The 20,177-nt window shown below is 38.0% G+C and overlaps 1 protein-coding gene across 1 annotated transcript; it reads right to left on the minus strand.

Moving 5' to 3' along the window:
• Window positions 1-11,501: 11,501 nt before the first annotated feature.
• LOC148832957 (uracil nucleotide/cysteinyl leukotriene receptor) lies at window positions 11,502-19,027 on the minus strand. Its single transcript, XM_088919576.1, has 2 exons — window positions 18,977-19,027; window positions 11,502-12,462 (listed from the first exon to the last, which is right to left on the minus strand). Exon 2 carries the CDS (start codon window positions 12,447-12,449, stop codon window positions 11,502-11,504), a length of 948 nt encoding a protein of 315 aa, XP_088775702.1. The 5' UTR covers window positions 12,450-12,462; window positions 18,977-19,027.
• Between the last annotated feature and the right edge of the window lie 1,150 nt (window positions 19,028-20,177).

A 20,177-nucleotide genomic window follows, 5' to 3' on the forward strand; every position in this document is an offset into this window, starting at 1 on the left:
GTTGTTTTAACGTTGTGTCTGTTGTCTGCTTTATTATTTTTCTTTAAATCTGACTGTCGCCTGTAATAACGACAGGTTGGGAAACTGAACAGAAAGAGAGCAGTCATACTAATTGCAATAAAAAATTAGAAGCGATGATGGCAAGGACTAATCTATTAAGGTGTTCTGGAGTTTAGTTGTATTATTACCCTGCCCACAAAAAAAAGGTCATCATTGAAAAATTAAGTAACTGAAGTGTAAGAAGGAACATTTCAAACTGGCTCTAGCAGAGTTTCAAAGTATACCCAGAAGACAAACACACAACCTTAAACATGTTGAGCCCTCTGTGGCTCAACACCCATCCCCCCACAGCCACACGCTCCCTAAGCTTTCACAGCTGCAACTGCCCAACACCTCCTCCATCCCCCCACAATCATGGCCGCCTACAGCTACAACCCCCAACAGCTACTCACCCCCCCATCCCCCACAGCTGCCACTCTCCAACACCACCGCCATTAACACCTGCAGCACTGACAGCGCTATGAACACCATCCCCCAGGCCAGGCTGACCATCACGGCTGACCAGGTGAAGAGGGAGCTGAAGAGGCTGCACCAGGGTAAGGCCACAGGACCAGATAACGTCTGTCCCAGAGTTCTGAGGGCTTGTGCTGATCAGCTGAGTGGTGTGCTCCAGTGACTGTTCAACCTGAGCCTACATGTGGAGAAAATCCCTGTGCTCTGGAAGACATCATGCCTGGCCCGGGTACCAAAGAAAGGGTGCCCCTCTGTCCTCAATGACTACAGACCAGTTGCGCTGACTTCTCATGTCATGAAGACACTGGAGAGGCTGGTCTTATCCCACCTGAGACCCCTGGTTAGTTAATCACTGGACACCCTACAGTTCGCCTACCAGCCCAGTGTTGGTGTGGAGGATGCAATCATCTACATGCTGCAAAGGGCCTACTCACACCTGGATAAGGCTGGCAACACTGTAAGGATTATGTTTTTTGACTTCTCCAGTGCCTTCAATACTATCCAGCCCTTACTTCTAAGGAGGAAGCTGGAGGAGATGCAAGTCAGTGCCTCCATGATCTCATGGATCACTGACTATCTGATAGGCAGACCACAGTCTGTGGGACTTCAGAACTGTGTGTCTGAACAGGTAGTAAGTAACTCAGGGGCTCCTCAGGGGACAGTTCTTTCTCTGTTCCTCTTCTCCCTCTATACTTCAGACTTTAAATACAACTCAAAGTCGTGCCACCTGCAGAAGTTCTCAGATGACTCTGAAATTGTGGGATGTATCAAGGGTGGGCAGGAGGAAGAGTACAGAGGACTGGTCAGCAGTTTTGTGGAGTGGTGTGGGGAGAACCACCTGCAATTGAATGTAACAAAGACAAAGGAACTGGTGGTAGATTTCAAGAGGAGAAGGGTCAAACCTACTCCTGTCTACATCCATGGGAGTGGTGTGGAGATGGTGGACTCGTACAAGTACAGTACCTGGAGTGCACATCGATGATAGACTGGAAGGGTCTAAGAACATCGAGGTCATTTACAAGAAAGATCAGAGCCGACTTTACTTCTTGAGGAGGCTCAGCTCCTTCAATGTATGTAGTAAGATGCTACATATGTTCTATCAGTTGGTGGTAGCGAGCGTCATTTTCTATGCGGTGGTATGCTGGGGCTCTGGGATTACAGCACAGGGATTAGATTCTAACAGGCTGAACAAACTCATCAGAAGAGCAAGCTCTGTCATTGGGTCTGGCCTGGACCCCCTTGATGTAGTGGCTGAGAGGAGAATGGTGTCCAAACTAGAGGCCATCATGGACAACGTCTCCCATCCCCTCTATGACATGCTTGTAGAAATGAAGAGCACATTCAGCAATAGACTGATCCATCCACGGTGCAACAAGGAGTGCTACAGGAGGTCATTCTTACCTTCTGCCATAAGGCTGTACAACACATCCACCTTGCGTCTGGGCAGAGGCAACATTGACAGTGACCTGTTTCTGGACTGAACAGTAAACTGATACATCTGTTCTTTTTTTTTCCATTTACAACCGTTTTTGTGCAATATATGCCAGGGACCTGTGCAATACATTTATATTTATATTGTGCAATATGACTTTTTTTCTTTGTACTGTTCTGTTCTGTTTTGTTCTTTGTGTGTTCTGGACTGTGAGTAACTCTTCTTAGTGCACTTCTCACTGTACTGATTGTATTGTATGTATTGTATTATTATTATTGTATCATTCGTTACACTGTTGCTGTGTTGTCTGTGTTAGGCTGCTGTTGCACTGCAATTTCCCTCACGGGATCAATAAAGTATCTATCTATGATCTCTTTAAGTTCATTTGCAAATAATATTGTAGCGCCTTCGCCCAGTGGTGAGGAGGAAGCGCACCTAGGCACTCATGGTACCGCGAAGCAGGCTGGGAGTTGTAGGCGAGGGGGAGTCTGAGGGTCAGCACGATGACCAGCAGCTGACCCTGCTTATGTAAATAGTGTTATATTAGTTTAAGTGTTCCGTGTAACTTTGTAAGTGTATAGTCTTCTGTTAACGAGTTACCACCCTAACCACTAACCACAAGTTACCACTCGTGTGTACATGTTCCGTCAGTCTCCTTATGTGTGCGTGCATCCTGTGTTTGATTTTGCGGTTTCGATAGGAGAATAAAAGCAGCCGCTTGTTCCGCTATCTTGTCTCCACTTATCCTTTGTCCTGTGTGAACTTGAAAACGCTACAATATACTGAGTTACAATACCTAATAATGCACAAATGAGAGCAAAGCCATGGTATTGAATGTGATTCTGGAATTTCAAACGTCCACTGTCTTTGGGAAATACTAAACTGAGTGATTCGAAATGTGGCATAACTGTGCCTCATACGGTATATTGAAGTGATACTTTATAAACCCAAACTGTGTCATCACTTCCTTTGTGAAATATATTCTGGAATATGAGCTGCTTTTCTTCATGCACTGTTCGGACAATCTGGACAGCCCTAAACGTAGTATGTATCATTTTAGGGACACGTCAATTACAAATTGAAATAAGCGTCTGTGAAACTAGAATGGCTGCCTGAGCATCTTTTGATTTTCTTGTTGATTCACATCCAGTAAAATGACCTGCTCTTGAGGAAGAATTGTGTGGTTGAAATACAAATTTGGCATTACAATCATTCTAATTTAAATAGCCTAATATTACATTTCTGTATAAGCCAAGCAATGTTTTGCTGAAAATCCACATTACCTTTGTGTTTTGAACCATTGCACCAGCCATGCTGGTTACAGTATGGAAAAATGGGTTTTCTGCACAAACCTATATGGGAACCTGACAGCCCTTCTGTTCCGTTGTTTGTAGACAACCTGTACTGTAGTGTAAACTGCTGTGTTCAAAACATATTTTTCCCACATAGTTTTTCTGTAGGATGTCACGACATTTTAATGTAGTGGGGAACCTGCACAACGTCATGCTGTTTTCTTGTTGTTGTTTGTTATTGACCATTTCTCATGATTGTCAGAGGAAGATAGAACCAGCTACTTTGCATTGCAAAATAACTCAGATCTGAGGTGTTAAAATTAAAGACAAACTTGCAGCTCAGCCAATCCTCCTCTAATTGGAGTCTTGTTGTTTTTTCAACAGATTATAGTATGGAAGTTCTTCCATGTAAAGACTCTGGCTGCATATCTGCATGTGCAGCCAGAACGAAGCATTCTAAGTTATAACAAGAATTATAGCAAGTGAAATGACAGCACAAATCCCTTAAATATTCTTCAATCTTGTATTGTGGACCACTGCAACACAATGCAGGAAATTTACAACTGACAAGAAAAGAGGTACTTAACCTACAATATAGTGACATGAACTGTAAGCAATGTAGCAATAACCTTATGCAATAGCTAATTCTTTCTGTTTCACTTATCTAACAAATAACTACTCAGGGGTTCAGTATTTTCAGTAGTCAAAGTGTGGTATTAAGTGCACAGAGTCTTCAGACTCTCCGCCCCACCATTGTTATGTTAATCTATGCAATTACCTCCTACTTACAAAATCCTACATCTAAAGGATCTGTGCAACTTACACCACAAACATCTTGCTATGAAAGTAGAGATCAAAAGATGTGCATCTTACAAAAACATTTGATTATTTTTAATCAGAAAGACCTTGAGCAGTCAGAGAGAAGTCAATAGAAGACCTGAGTCAGCTCTCACTGTTCAACAGTTAAGACGTTTTAAAACTCCTTCCTCACTGATCTTTTTTTTTAGCTCACAAGTTTTAAGTAAAGAAATGTCAAATGTGTTGCCAGAGTCACACAATGACACCATCAGTATCACTATCACTATCACTTCAGTCTCTTTGGGTGATTCTGCTGAAAGGAAGGAAAGGCGGTGGTTTTAAAACCATACTTTAAAGTGGGAAGTGGGCCTAAACTATTGAATAAGATCACTTTATTGGCCATATACAATTTATTGTATGAGGAATTTGTCTTTTCCCATACAGACACACAGACAGGGAGAGAAGCTTGGGTGATGCATACAATTAACTCTGCTGTACAAGTCATGGAAAAGCTTTTTTAAGTCTTCAAAAATTTAAAGGTGATTTTTAAATTCCCCTTTTTATCGCAGGTGACATTTTGTACATCAGTGTTAATCATTTCCCTTTTTTCTGCTTGCTTTATTTGCAGTTTCCATGAATAGTTCTTCAGAAGAGAGTTCTTCAGCTTAAACCTATAGTAAAACAAATTATCAGAGTAGTTCAAGTAGGTAGCTGCATCAGCACGCGTAGGCTCGAAAGGAACAAGTAAAGGTTTACTCCATGCTGAAAAGATAAGAAAAGAAACACATTTCGGCTGTGGGGCCTTCTTTGGGGGTTAAGGCTCCACAGCCGAAACATTGTGTTTCTTTTCTTCTCTTTTGGGCCCTGAGATGGACTGGCGTCTTGTCCAGGGTATATCCTGCCTTGCACTCAATACTTGTCAAGATAATTACAACTCTCCCATGACCCTGAATTGGAAGAAAAAGTTAGAAAATGGATGGATCTTTAAATATATTTTATTATTTGATGGTATCTGTTACTCATTTTTAGATGCCTTTAATATATTACAATATGAATGTATCTTTGAATTTGTAAAAATATTTTCAAATGATATCTCTAAATGATCGTTTGGCTTGCTATAAAAACCTCCTAGATAAATACAAGTAAATAAGGAACATAGTAGCAAGACCTCTGAACACATGCTTTCTGGCACTTGCTTCCTCAAAAAGTGCAAAGGGCTCACATCAGTTTCACAAGAAGAGATACTGGAGGACAGAGAATATCTTTCAGCTTGCCCCAAAAGCCGTTTCTGACAAGTAGAATTCAGTAGATGGTTTGTACTCAAAGCTAGTACTGTATTTTGTTATCCTATGTCTTTTAAGGGTTTTGTCTTATAAACTCTTGAACTTATTTTTAGAAAGTAGCATTGAATAATAGTTCAGGTGGGTAGCTGGGTCAGCATGCGTAGGCTGCAAAGGAACAAGTAATAGGTTTATTCCATGCTGAAAAAAAGAAGAAAGAGAACACAACATTTCGGCCGAAACGTTGTGTTTTCTTTCTTCTTTTTTTCAGCATGGAATAAATCTATCACCATACTATATGCTATATTGTTAAAGGAGCTGACTGACGGAATACAGGATGACAAAAGGCAAACATCAAAATCGCAAAATATAATAATTATATTTTCAGGTTTGACAGAGATGTACTGTTTTTGCACATCTGGGTTGGAAAACTGCAAACGTCTCAAGTAGAAATCATGATGTAACTATTAAAATCCACATTGTTGAGACAGCAAATTTGTAAAGCACAACTCATCCATTATTCTTAATCTATTGATATTACACAGATTAATGAAAGGAGCTGCACACCTTAATGATTTATGTTAGGCTATGAAAATATATGTCCAGACATTGAAGACAATCATAATTGCATTAATATTGATTAAAATAAAGAGTGTTAGGAGAAAAAAAGTTGTAATACTTTTTGAAATGCTATAATACCTTAAACATCTTCAGAGCTTTCTATGTATTTTAAGACTCGTTACACATCATTTAACATACTGGTTAAGAATGGATGCAACCTCACAATTTCAAATGAATAAAGTGTAACATACCATCAATAAACCCAAAATAAAAATCACCCATGCACTCACCATTTATTCAATTGTTTAACTCTAAACATGAAGTGCCAGAAATGATTCACCACATACAGGTCTTTGTTGTTTATATTTCCAAATGCACAACATTAAAAACATATGGTTCCTGATATTGACACCTTTTTCGTATCAGTTGAGATGACTGACAGATCTCATTAGAATGAACATTACAAGAGAATATATTTGTTATTTTGACACAATTATTTTTGATAAAGATATCTTCAAGAGTATAAAGACAAACCAGATTTAATATATATAGAGTAATATATAGTATATTTTATACTAATAGATTATAGATATGATGTAAATTACGTAACTGGAATCACTATGTATATATTGAATAAAAACAAGATACTTTGATTTAGTGTGGAAACTGATGATATTTATTATTTGTAGAATACATCCTTAAGTCCTTAACAATAATTTGTTTCCTCACGAGACGCTATTTGTAAAAACAACTATTACATAAGATGCACAAAGACATTCAGTTGTTTATAATTAAGCGGGGGAGAGTGTAACGCATAAGGCCACCATTGGTTGTGAGAGCCGGCTTACCAGTGTGGTGACGTCACCGCCCTTCCCTGTGAATAGCAGGGACTGCAGCCGTCGGGCTGACGGAAGATTTCCCTTTAGCTCAAGTGGCTGGGTCTCTGCTTGAGTTAAATCACAGAGGATATATAACTGCATGGGGTATATGTGCTGCTGTGAGTTGGTTTAAATCTTTCTGCAAAGAGCATCTGTGGTCTTCAATAGGTTCATTGGGTGCCAATTTGTTAATTTTATTATTAGTGTTGAGTTAAAATGCACATTCTCACATGGGTTTAATTGCCTAATTGGTGTATAAAGGTACATGGTACATGAGTTTGTAGATGGAATGGAGAGTTTGACTTATTGTGAGAATGATGAGGCTTTTGTGGATTATTCTGAAGGTCTTCTGACTCAGAAGTGTGATATGCTTAAAGACATTTTTGATATCACTGTGAAACCACTTTTGAAGTATTTGAAGCATTGACAGTGTTGAAGAAGATAGTTATCTAGCTCATCAGGCTTGGCTGCCAGTGTGAATTGTTGTGGTCATTTTAGTACTGGAAAAGACAGGTTTTTATCAAACAATTGCTTGTCAGGCTCCCATTTGGAGGTGTTACATTTAAGCTACGTGAAGTTTCCATGATCACTTTTGAAAGTAGAAAATAACGGTAGTTATTTAAAGTAAAAATAATTTAAAGGCTGCTAACTGCTTCTTTAAGAATAATTTTAGCTATGTTTCAAAATTGGCAGTTTCAAAACTGGTTTTGTAGTTGTAGCAGTTGTAGCTCTATCAATGACATTAGGTACTGTAGATAGGAAAGCTAATCTACAGTATGTAGCAAACATCTACCAGCAATCCAAGCCAACTCACAACAGAAAATCTGCCATTATATTTACATGTTAATGTACATCTTGTATTTTCACTTTTAAAGCTTGTCAATAGATGTTAGATGCTTGCAACATGGCTAATTTTTCTCCCATCATCAACGTACTCATTCTTTTAAGGAGGTTATATTTTCATTTCCTATCAAAGCTGCAAACCACAATGCACACTCATCGTAAAACCTGTGGCCATTCCAGTCAAGGCAGAATGCGTTGGTGATTATCATGTAACATTCTTGTTTCAGAACTAACCTTTAGTGTTCTGTGGCGTTTAGTCAACTATTCATGCTTTGTGGAATTGCAAGGCATAAATATATAATTTCACTGATGTCAAGACATTTGAAAGTCATAAATATGGAAGGTATAGGCTTCAGTACATCAGTTCATCTACAGCATGTTGAGGAGGGTGATTCGCTCATACTGTAACAGCTCCCACTCCCACCTGATGGCTACAAAGCCCTCCATATTTTGATCTTTGCTACAGTTGTGTTCCAACTATGCCACATTCTTGTGTTGGCTTTTGTCAGTGGTTGTTCGTGGTTTTGAATGTGAAGCACGACACCTTTAAAGCACACCATAAGATCTAAGGCAAATATGTATATCAAAAAAGATCAATGCAATGGAGAAAAACAGCCATGAATAACTGAAGACATGTTCATCAGTTACAATCATTTACACACAGCAGTACAAATGCAACCCCAGCCGTTGGAAGATATTACAATCTTACACCTCCCATTTAAACTGGAGACGAACATTTGGAAGGAGAAAGTTTTCCAGCTGGCATTCCCTTTCTTCCCTTTTTTTTTAGTGAAGGAAATTCTTATTCATGTTCTTTTTATTTGGAACAGCTGATGTGAGAATTGGGTGGTATTCAGTTGAAGAGAAAGGTTAAGGACATTATGCCTGTTATTCTGTTTCCCTTTTCTTTTATTAGTTACTGCTGTATGTATTCTGTATTTATTCAATACCTTAATTTCTCTATGACTATGAATTAAGCTTAAGCTTTAAGGGAATATCCTATACTGGTAGATTGAAAGAAATATACATCAGAAATATAGATCAGAAAAAAACTACAAGGAGATCTTATCCAAGTATTCAAAATTTCGGAAAATGCTGGTCAATCCAATAGACTCCTTCTGACAAACAGTGAAATACGACCCAGAAAACAGTATTGGAAATATATGTACATGGATGTGCATTTAAAACTGAGATCATAGATCATTTCATTATTTCATTATGCAACGAGCTATAGGGATATGGAACAAGTTACCCAGCCATGTTGTAGACATTTTGGCTTATTTTAAAAAATGGGTGGATGAAATACTTTAATCAATTAGTTACTAACTACCATTAGTAACTGTTGTCATGGATTTTGGATGCATTCTTGGATGCAAACAATTTTATAGTGCTTGTGTCTCATGGCTGTATCTTATCTCTGTTACAGCCTTGCCTGCACAACAATATATACCAAGCAGCTCAGCAGTACCATTTTATTCCCATTGGGCCTGATAGGTGAAGAGAGGTGTAAAATGAAGCCTACAATGAATAGAGACATTTTTTCTAATGTCGGAGTAGGAGAAAACCATCTTTGATAACAGACAGAGAGATTAGTGTGATGGCCCCTCAGGACATCAAGGCCCCTCGGGACAATTCCGGATCACTCAGATGACACCTTGTACCTCCAGCAACCTTATTTACTGTATCTCTTGCAGTAAATGCCCAGCCATCTACATTGGGGAAACAGGAAGGAGTCTTGGAGACCCCTCAAGAGAACGTTAGGGCTGTGAAGATTAAAGATTTTTCCAAGTCCATTGTTTCTCATTTCACCTCTGATGGCCATTATCACACTAATCTCTCTGTCTGTGTTCTCAAAGATGGTTTTCTCCTACTCCTACATTAGAAAGACTACAAAAACTAAAATTATCTTGCAGCTAGGATAACACTTTCCCCCTTCTCTCAACAACAGACTAATTTTCTTGTACATTTTCTCTATTTATTGTAGGTTTCATTTCACACCTCACTTCGCATATCCTGACTTCACACCACCTGATTGGCCACTCTGTCTGTCCCCTGCTCCCACCTCCTGCTCCTCCTCTTTCCCAGCTTTTGTTCTCCTATGCTACATTACCTTTGCTTACTGCCGTGTCTTTCTCACACCTGAAGAAGGCTCCACGGCCAAAACGTTGTGCTCTCTTTCTTCTTTTTTTTCAGCATGGAATAAACCTATTACTTGTAGTATTGAATAATGTTTCCTTAGTGTGACACTAATGCAGACAAAGCACGTCCCATAACATTCAACGGGGTCTTAAACAAGGTACATCTAAACTTATAAAGGACTGGTTTGTGCAGACTGGAAGAAAGATTGAACCAACTATACCCAACCCATCCTCCTCAACCCCCAATCAGATATATATTGAATGAACATCAGTCAAGTGTCAAAATTCAAGTGTTCAAAATTCTCAAAGACTTTGACAAAGTCAATCAAGTAGACTTCTTCAGAATCCACAGGGGAACACAAAGCAGAAGATACAAATGGAAATTACAAGAAGTGTATTTAATTTTGAAAATAGGAAGCACTTTTTACAGAAATGGTTGCAGGACTGTGGGGCAAAATACACAGTCATATTGTCAGGATGATACCCTGGATTTGTCACGCCCGACATCCCTCCCTAGAGGGCGCTCCACTGCTCCCATTATTGTCCTTGTGATTTTTAAGCTCCCCAGATGTACCCTCTTAGCTTCATTATTGAAAGACTAGCTCCTCCAGTCCTCGGGGCTCATCATTAGGGTAAAGATGTCACGAGGCCCGCCTAGCACCAGGAAACCCTACGTCCGTCTCCTGAGGGCATAGGCCTCATCCCCAATACCTCCTGTTTCCTGAGCCCTAGAGGCCCCGTCACCCTTGGACCTCCATATTTTGTCTGTCCGTGTGTTCCCCCCTCTCGGGGATTTTAATCTTGTCGCGTCCCAGGATGCATTCTTCGTTGATGGACTATTGGACTGTGCCCTGACCTGCCTTTGGACCCGTTTGGATTTGGATGCCGTTTGTTGTCTTCCCTGTTCACTGTCTCATGGATTGTCACTATTATTTTGTGCACTGTTAAACCCCTGTGTGTTCCCTTTTACCATGTATCCTGTTTTCTCCAGCTCTTACCACATCGCATAGGGTCTTCTACAAGATCTGGCATCCTCTTGTTTGTGACTTCTCCTGCATTCCTGCATTTCTGCATCTTTTCTGCATTTGTTCATTTGCACAGGTAGAATAATCTGCTGTCAATAAGTCAATCATCATAGGATGTGGAGAACATTATGGTGTCGAAACACATTTCCTGGAATGTGATTTTTGGATCAATAAGCCACTAGAAATCAAATTTATTCAATTCAATTCAATTTATTTTTATATAGCGCTTTTCACAACAAGGTTGCCCCAGGGTGCTTAACAATGCAAGTAACCATACATTTTGTGAAAATTTATAAGATTATCTGAGTTCTAGTTTTTATTTTTTTTTCATTCTTAACTAGAGGGAGTAGTGGCAATGAATATCCTTTTACAAAGGAGTGAAATCTGATTAAAACATGAATACACTCAAAAGAAAAAAAAGTGGTAAATAAATTATCAGTCTCAGACTGATATATATTATAAATATCTATTATAAATTTTGTTTAATGTATACTTTACTTTCGTTCATTTCAAAATAAATTTCCTATGCTCTTTTTAAATCATTTTAATTTATTATATTAGCTTACTATATCCCACCAAGTTTTGAAATCACCATAAAGAATTTTAGCTTTTCACAAAATATGTACCCTGAGGACATAATAACGTAAAAAAATACATTCAAATAGATCAGCAAAATGGAACCCTTTTCAGCTCTTTTTACAACTTTACACCTTTACATTTTTTACAAAGCAACTATTCTCATCAGGAGATGCTCATCTGTTCTTCAGTGCAGGTTTTTTTCCTACAGAACAGATTCATCAGTGACTTTTGGAATGTCTTCGTGAGAAAGAAGTACATAACAGGATCAAAAACTCCACTGATGCAGGTGAGGGAGGATGTGATGCGATTAGTGAAAGCCAGATAAGCCATCTTGTCTTGGGTGACGGCTTTGCTGTTGAAGGCGCTGATGTAGATGACCCGGTTAATATGATAAGGCACAAAGGCAACAAGAAAATTTGCCAGGATCAAAATAATCATCTTAAAGGCTTTTTCCTTCATGGGTCTGTTCTCCTGGTGCATTTTCTGTAACTTGTGTATTATCAGTAAATATGAGACCACAATTGTGACCAGAGGGATGACAAAGGCAACAATAAGTGAAACAAGTGCTCTGTCTGACATTTGCTCTCTGTAAAGTTGCTTGCAGACTGTACAGTTCTTTAATTGTATGGTTTGTCGGGATATGAGTAAAGGAAACATGGTGATGATAAGGATTATCCACAGAGTTACAGCTATTATGTTAGCATAAAGGGGTTTCCGGAGTCTCAGGGATTTGACAGGGAAGACTACAGCAATGAAACGGTCAAGGCTAATGCAGGTCATGAAGTAAAGGCTGCAGTACATGTTGAGGTAAAAGAGGAAGCCCACGATACGACAAAGCACCTCACCAAAGGGCCAGTTGCTGTCCATTATGTGATAGACAATACGCATTGGGAGAATCATCACATAGCTGGTGTCAGCCACAGCCAGGTTCCTGAGAAATACAGTAGAGGTCTTGTTCTTCTTGTGGTAGACAAAGACCCACAATGCCAAGGTGTTTCCAGGTACTGCTAGGATGAAAATCAAAAAGTAATAACAAGCAAAAATGCAATTCTCAAGGTATGAACCTTTGGCATCCCAGTAAAATTTGTCACTGCTGTTATAATTCATCATGGAGGCACCCACCCTAGGAAGAAATAAAAAAAAATGAAGACTTTGTATAAGGCAACTGTCATTTAGTACTACTGCAGTCATTAGGTAAGTTTCAGATGAAAACATATTTCAGATATTTATAGACACCGGAGAAGAGATTTTTAGCCAATACACAAAGGAGGTTAATAAACACAGATAAACAACAGACAAGATGTCTTTAATTTGTCTCAGAGCTTTTGATCAAAAGCCAAGAGAACAAGGCACAGATAATCACAACAATACTCCTATCTCTCAGCTGTGCACTGCTAACTAAGGACTCCAAAGTTGGCTAGTGTCATAACACGGGTTTAACATTTGGGCCTTAGGGACTAATTCAATTCTTATGTTGAACAAAGAAGTCTAATTCTTCAAAGGAGGAAAAAAGTATTCCTTAAAAATGCATGACTGTTTGAAAAGACAAATGGACTTCATGTTCTGAGACAAGATCTTGCATCTATAAAAACAGAAAGGAATGTTGTTCCCCAATGTGGGCACAGAATGATTTTCCAGAAATTAGAACATCAATTCAAAATGAATGAATACAGTAGCACATGAGCAACAAGGTCAACAAAAGACAAAACCAAAGTTAAATAAGTACTTTTAATAAAAAATATATACACATCTCGGCAATTTCACTATAATTTAAGCAATATCAGTATGGCACTCTAAGGCCAGACATTGTATGGTACTTTTTTATTGTGTGAAAATTTACTAAGTATTTACTAAGCAAATAAATTAGCAAACACTCACATTATAAAGAAATTGGGAGACCTATAGTAAATTGTGCATCTCAACTTCTGTCAGGTCTGTTAATATTCCATCTTGACAATGGATTGCTTTAGCGTTATTGGTTGTGAAACTATTTGTGAAGGAAACATTAAAGCTGCAAAGTACCAGGGCAGACTTCTGATTGAAGTGAAACTCAGTGGTTGTAGGTTTTTATTTGAGCAATGTAATCATAAACCACGAAATACTCAATATTAGCAAGAACATTCACTTGTAAACAGTTTCTTAAATGTATCAACGTACAATAAAAATGCACATGATTTTAAGATTTTAATAAAATTGTACATTTTATTTTGCTTTACTCAGGTGAATAAACATTCAGTTCAATTTTCAATAAAATTTCAGTCTTGTTAAGAAAAAGCCTTTTTGTTGTTACAGTTTCTGAACAAACATGAATATTGGAGACTATAAAAAATTGTTCAGCTTGTGTGCCTGTCATTTGATTCCCTTGGTTTCTCCTTGCTCTAAATTTTGCTATTTCCCCTTTAAAATAGCAAGCAAAAAGGGAACCTAACTGAAAGGGAAATTTCTATGTATTCAATTGGAATGTCATGTGTTTTAAAGAATCTTTTTGTTAAAAAGCAGTATATAAAAGGCTAACGTGTTTTAGATACTAGAACCAAATCTCCAGAGCCTATTGATATTCTACCAATTTTAACTGATGGAAATGTGCTGTCCCCCAAACCTTGTTAACCCGATATCTGATAACTGCATTTTCTCTTCAGAACATTTTATCTTCAGAACAGTGTTTTTTACCAGCAGTTGAACAAATTGTTTTGTCTAAGATTTTTTTGAGAGGTTTAACAGGCAGCAGGTCCCTTTATGATATACTTGTGTCACCCACTCATTCCACTCATTGACACTACTTAAATATCTTGGTTGTTCATCTTTTTAATGTTAAGTTCCTGTTCAACCCAAATAAATACAGAACAACATTTCTTCTCTCATTCAGATGGTAGAGCACCTTAAACAATAGAATATACACCCGGCAAACTAGACCATGAAGTTTTCCCTTTGGCCTATTCCTTCTCATGTTCTCTACCTCTTTGTCTTCTTGGATGATCCTATTTGGCTGAGGACGGTTCTCCGTAATCAACCTGGTGTCCCTGACACAGCAGTAGTGTTTGCTGTTTCCTTCCTCTTTCTTTGTCCATTATCTGCAGCTCCTGCCATTAAAGGAGATCTCATTATTCACCCCTGTGCTGCCTTGACTCCTCCTTTCTGTGGTGAGAAGGTAGGCTGTTAACTTGCCAGGCAGAGCTCACTTCTTCAGGTGCCAAGGCCTCCGGTTAATCACAATTCTTCCTGTGAGCCATTCCTGGTTCTAAACCAGGTGATGTATACCCCTACATCACTGATCCTGGCAAATACAACCTGACCAGGACCTATGACATACTTCAGTGTATCTTGTTCAAGGTACCCTATAGCCCACCAAGTCCCGCAGGCAAGCTTAATCCTGGTCGGAGATCTCACTGTTACTCCCTCCATACTAGAGCGAAGACACATTCTCAGCTGAACACATAAACATCCTTAATGACCCTCAAACGAAAACCTATCCTGACAACTCCTTTCCCTATGGAATTTTTTAAAAGGAAAACTTCAAACTGACACAAAAGCAAAACAAGGATAAATTTGTAAACTAAAAGGGATTCATTTTAGGGTGGAGAATTGGAATTACTTCTGCAGACAAAAGAGCTTTCTATCCAGGTGGCTTAGACTCAAACTCTGGTCTTCAAGAAATGACTGGGTAAACATTTAGGTTTTTAACTTTGCTGTGAAATTACCAAAAAGCTGGTTGGGCCAAATGTTTGTAACCTATCATCTTTGTCCTTAAATAGCCATTCAGCATTCAGCAAAAAATCTACAAAGGTGAACATTTTGGATTTGAACAACAGCAGTCTTTTCAGCCTGTTCAATTCTACTTCTTCTCTGGAGCCAGAAGCTGTCAGCTGGTAATTACCGTCTCTATTCTGACTCATTATTTTCAAAAGATTCCTTATCTGATGAAATAACTAATTAAACCACCACTTCGTAAGCCATTCTCTCCTTGCAACCAGCCATTATCATGTACACTTCTCCCCTGCGTGTACAGTATGTCATGCTTTTTACATTGAGTTCAGCCACTCCTGGCCATGTACCGGTAGCTGCATAAGTATAAAAAGTATGAAAAAGTAAAGTCATCTGTAGTACTTAAAAGTGTATTTAGAAACCTCTCTAAAGTCATCACAGTCCATCTCTTCTAAATAGTATTATATTCAAATACTGGAGTGAATCTGCCATAATAAATGTTTGCTCTGAAAAATTATTTCATTCAGAGCACAGGACAGAAGACATTGATTTGCTATTACTTTTGCTGTCTATTTTAATGGAGAGACATTCTAAATCTATTACTACAAGAGAATTAGAAGCTGCATTTCAAGGAACAGAAACTATGTGAGTGACTTTGGACATCAGGAAAGAGCCCAGGATTTCAAAGAGAGCTCACATCCTAGTAAGGACTTTGGAATAGATACAGTACGCGTATCATTTCCTACTTTAGTAGTGACTACTTTCAGTTTTGTATCCCAATACAATCTTATTCTCTCTCCACTGTTTCCAGTTCTGTTAAAATCTTGGAATGCAATTTAGTTGATTCTTCTTAGACATTTAGTTCATGCATTCCAAACTCAGTCCTAGCTATGGTCCATAAAATTTTATCATTTTGTATTAACTGTCTTCATCAATAAGTAGACTTGGTAGTATTCACCTTAACACACTCCTTCACTCATTCCCCAGTCTTCTCCCTGTTTAATCAGGGATGCATCTCAACAGGAAACAACTTGCTCTCTCTATTTCTCCCTCTCTGAGACTAACCATCTGTCTGTATTTTATAAATCACAGGGAATATTTGTGACTAACACTCTTTTGGTTGTGGGAGAAGATTGGCTCACAACATGTCACATGCAAATGCCTATAGTCAGCCCCAAATCAGCAGGAGAAGTGCACTTCTTCTCTGATTTATTGGCCTGGTGAATGAGCCACCACACATGCTATTTGTCCAGAACCTGCAATAGCATGGCCTAGGCCGTATCTTCCTAAAGCTCCCACTGTAACGCGGCACATTGTTGTTCGAATGAAGAACTCTATGCGGAGTTGGGGAGCCGAGTCAGGAGAGATATCATGTGATCCCAAAATGTTAGGCAGAGACGTAGTCGTGGGTGAATTCCGGGTTCGATACCAAAGGTCATCCAAAAGGAGAAAGGCAGACAAATCCAAAGCGCTAGACGAGGTCAAGGTCGAAGGTGAGTTCTGGGTTCGAGTATCCAAAAGCAAGATCCAAAGGTTTTGTCCAAGTGAGGCAAGAAGTTCCTCCTTTCTATCCCCTGAGGGCAGTGCCTGGTCATGAGGCAGCGCCTCTCAAGCGACACTCAAGGAGTCAGGGGAGTCTTCCTCTTCCCTTTTTATCCCCTGAGAGCTTAGCTCCCAGAGGTGAGGCAGCACCTCTCAAAGTGACTCGCAGCGAGTCAGGGGAGTCTTTCTCTTCCTTCCTTACTCCTGAGGGCTTAGCTCCCAGTCGTGAGGCAGCGTCTCTCTACCGCCTCTCCCCGAGTCAGGGGCGTTCATGTTTTAATGCCCCAGAGGCTGCCGAGTCAGTCAACCCAGTCGGCCACCTGGGTTCCCCCGTGCGGTCCAGGTGCTCTTTTCTTTACTTTACTAACCCCTGCTTCTCCCCTTGAACTGTCTAACTTCACTTCCTATAAACCTTGTTGAAGTAATGTTTTATGTAAATGACATTTTGAACTTCTAAGGACAGGATAAAAAACATACTACATTTTAAATACTTTTTTAAATGAGCAAAGCTGGAAAGTTTTAGTTGTGTTTTTCTCTTTCTAAAATAATTTGGTCAGTTGACTGTGGTCTGAAGTACAGCAGAAAGCCTTCTTTTCTAATCATCAGCAGGATGATTAAGTAAAGATTTTTGCATGTGGGCAGATTAAAAGAGAACTGGTTTCTTTTCACCTTGTCCCTGAAACAGAATTCAGAAATGTATTCTTGAACTTGCTTTGTCTCTTAAATAATTCACTGTGCTGTTTGTTCTGGGATATAATTCACCTGGATGTTGCTTTCAGTAATTTAATTAAGGATTTTATTAAACAAATTAATACAGCACTAAATAATTATAATTATATTATTTAGATGTTTTTATTATTGAAATGCCTGCCACATACATCAGAAATTGTAACATTATCTCTATTTCTACAGAAATAATTTCCCTAAATGCAACAACTGAAATATAAAACTAAAAAAGAAAGCAATCCTAACTACAAACATAAAATAAAGTGATGTTTTCACATTACAGGCAGCATAAAACATCTAAGAAAATTTCCTAATCTTCATATTTTTAATTTTAACCCTTCACTCTTTTATGGAATGTACAGTATGTGGTTATGTATCTGACTTCATAATTACTCCAGAAATGAGCAAGACAAAAAAACATGAGCAATGTTTTTTTGTATGACTGACACGAAAACTGTTGTAAAGAAAATGTGTTGCTTTAATAGAAAACAGCATCTTGCAGCACAGAAGAAAAGCTGATGAAGACCTCAAGGAAATTTAAAAAGATAACACTATTTTTATAGAAACCAATGCCTCCAATCATATTGATTATAAGATACATTGTTTAAAAGAAAGTAGAGTATATTGAACATGTTTGAGCTGAATTATTTTTTCTGAGACATTCCGAAATCAGTGAGTGAGGTGGTGCCTCAACAGTTTGAACTTTCGAGTATAAAAATCCACTTTGATTCATTCCTTTTCAGTTCACACCTCACATTATCATTACAGCAATTTCATAGAGTATTAATGTATATGTGAGGACCTCAGACAAGTTTGCATGTCATGTCTGCATATTCCTTAAACAACAACAATAGCAGAACATAGTAAGAAATAAATCATACTTTTCAGCACTGGAATTTAAAATGGGCTCTTGGGCAATTGTCTTTACCGACAAAAATGTGAAATAGTATTTTCTGTACTTGACTGTTTTAGACAATTATAAATTATTTTACCTGTTTCCAGAGCAACAAGTAAACATTTGTAAAAATTAGGAGAGAAAAATGTTATAATCTAGAGAAATGGTTCCAAAACGACCAGGATCAATAATGATACAATGCCTGAAAGTACATTTTCATGACTAGGTTTTGTGAAGTGAAGACGTTTAAGTGGAAATATTAGGTTGCCACAAAGCTGGTTATTATATTATTATAGTAAAGCCTAATAGAACATTAGGAACCAATACAATTGTTTTAACAGTTCACATGCTTTCTGTTTCCACATAAAAATCACACTCTGACTAGACAAAGACCAGAATGATCTTTAAAAAAATGATTAATAAAATATTTAATAAAAATAGTCACAAATTGTAATTTGTGTCATGTCTAGAATTTGTTAAAAGAAGTATTTTAAAGCTAAAAGGCTGATATCAGATGAAATTGTACTCTTGTAGTTCATAACAGAATATTTCATCATATATTTCTTCATACTTTCAATGACTTTTTTACGCAATCACCTACTGTAGCTCACAAATATCTAATCAGATTGCTGTTTTTTTATTTTCTGCTTTTAAAATATCGTATCCTAATTATTCTTAGCTAGACTGGTTTAGTAGATTTTATTACCATACTGTACAATTTAAATGACAAAGTAGCATTGAGAAAATCTAATAATCTAAAATGATCTCTTACCTTTCTGTCCAACAACTCACAGGAACAGAGTCCACTGTATCGTTTTCTTGCCTCAAATGTCTGTAAAACACAGCCTACAATTTCACCTATACAGTATGTTAAAAATGAATATGCTAATTCTGCAAGTGCCTAGACAAACTAAGCTACAGAAATAGTACTTCCTGTTACTTCTTGATGTGTGATGTATTTGAAATGAAAGAAAATGTGCAGCCTGCATCTATAACAACTTAACATGCTTGTTCAGTATATCACCTATCGTTACCTCTTTGAAGAATACAGTGAAAATACCCTCATGTTGAATTGAAAGTTTCTTTTGGAGAAGCCCTCTGTTTTATTTTCGTCAGACTCTCAGCAATGCTAGGAACCTGTCTGGACATTTACTTTTCTTCTGTGGGTGGTTAATGTGTGTTCCTGAAGCCATGTTACCAAGTACAGGGATCTTCCAGTGTTCACTGTGTTTTGTTTGTTTGATTTAAAAAATATAGTTTATAAAAAAATTGTGTTTGACTGAGTAAGAAACCCACTTAGAAAAAACATAATAAAAATACTTCAGATATACTGTAATGCTTCATTTAACATTCTCTAGAATGAACTTCCTTTTCCTGTGTAAAACCCTGTATCTAAGAATGGTTTACATAGTTATTAATCAAAATTTACAATACATATACAAAATTCAAATTACTAAATTCAAATCTGCTTTGCAAAGGGTGGGTTTCTTTATTTAAGAAGTATGTGTACTGTGGCCATAAAATTATTACAGTGGCTACTGGAGGCATGTTTTCTTTACCTACAGTACATTCACCTTTCTCATGTAAGATGTCTCACCTGCCCCTGCTGCAAGGTGAAGTCCAAGCTGTCTTATCTGTGATGTTTTGAATGTTCAAAGAAGCCATAGACAAAAGCCAATTCAAGGTAAAGAACAATTCAATAACAGAACGACAAAGATCAAAATCAAATTTTTGAAAACTTGTGAAACTAAGACATTTATTTTAGTACTATTTCGTCTTGATTTTTTGGTCACTGTATAAATGTACAGGGTCATGAGAAAGATTTTAAACGAGAAGCACATTCAGTCAATTTTGGACTTAGTTTGCAGAAGTTTCCATATGAGAGCTTAAATTTTAATTTACTCCTTACATTCAGTTCTTGTGGAGTTTCTAGTGAAGTTTGGGCCTCCACGTCATGGATAGGAAGCCTGTTC

This window comes from Atractosteus spatula, chromosome 6 (assembly GCF_055471065.1).
Source record: "Atractosteus spatula isolate fAtrSpa1 chromosome 6, fAtrSpa1.hap1, whole genome shotgun sequence".
Taxonomy (NCBI): Eukaryota; Metazoa; Chordata; class Actinopteri; order Semionotiformes; family Lepisosteidae; genus Atractosteus; species Atractosteus spatula.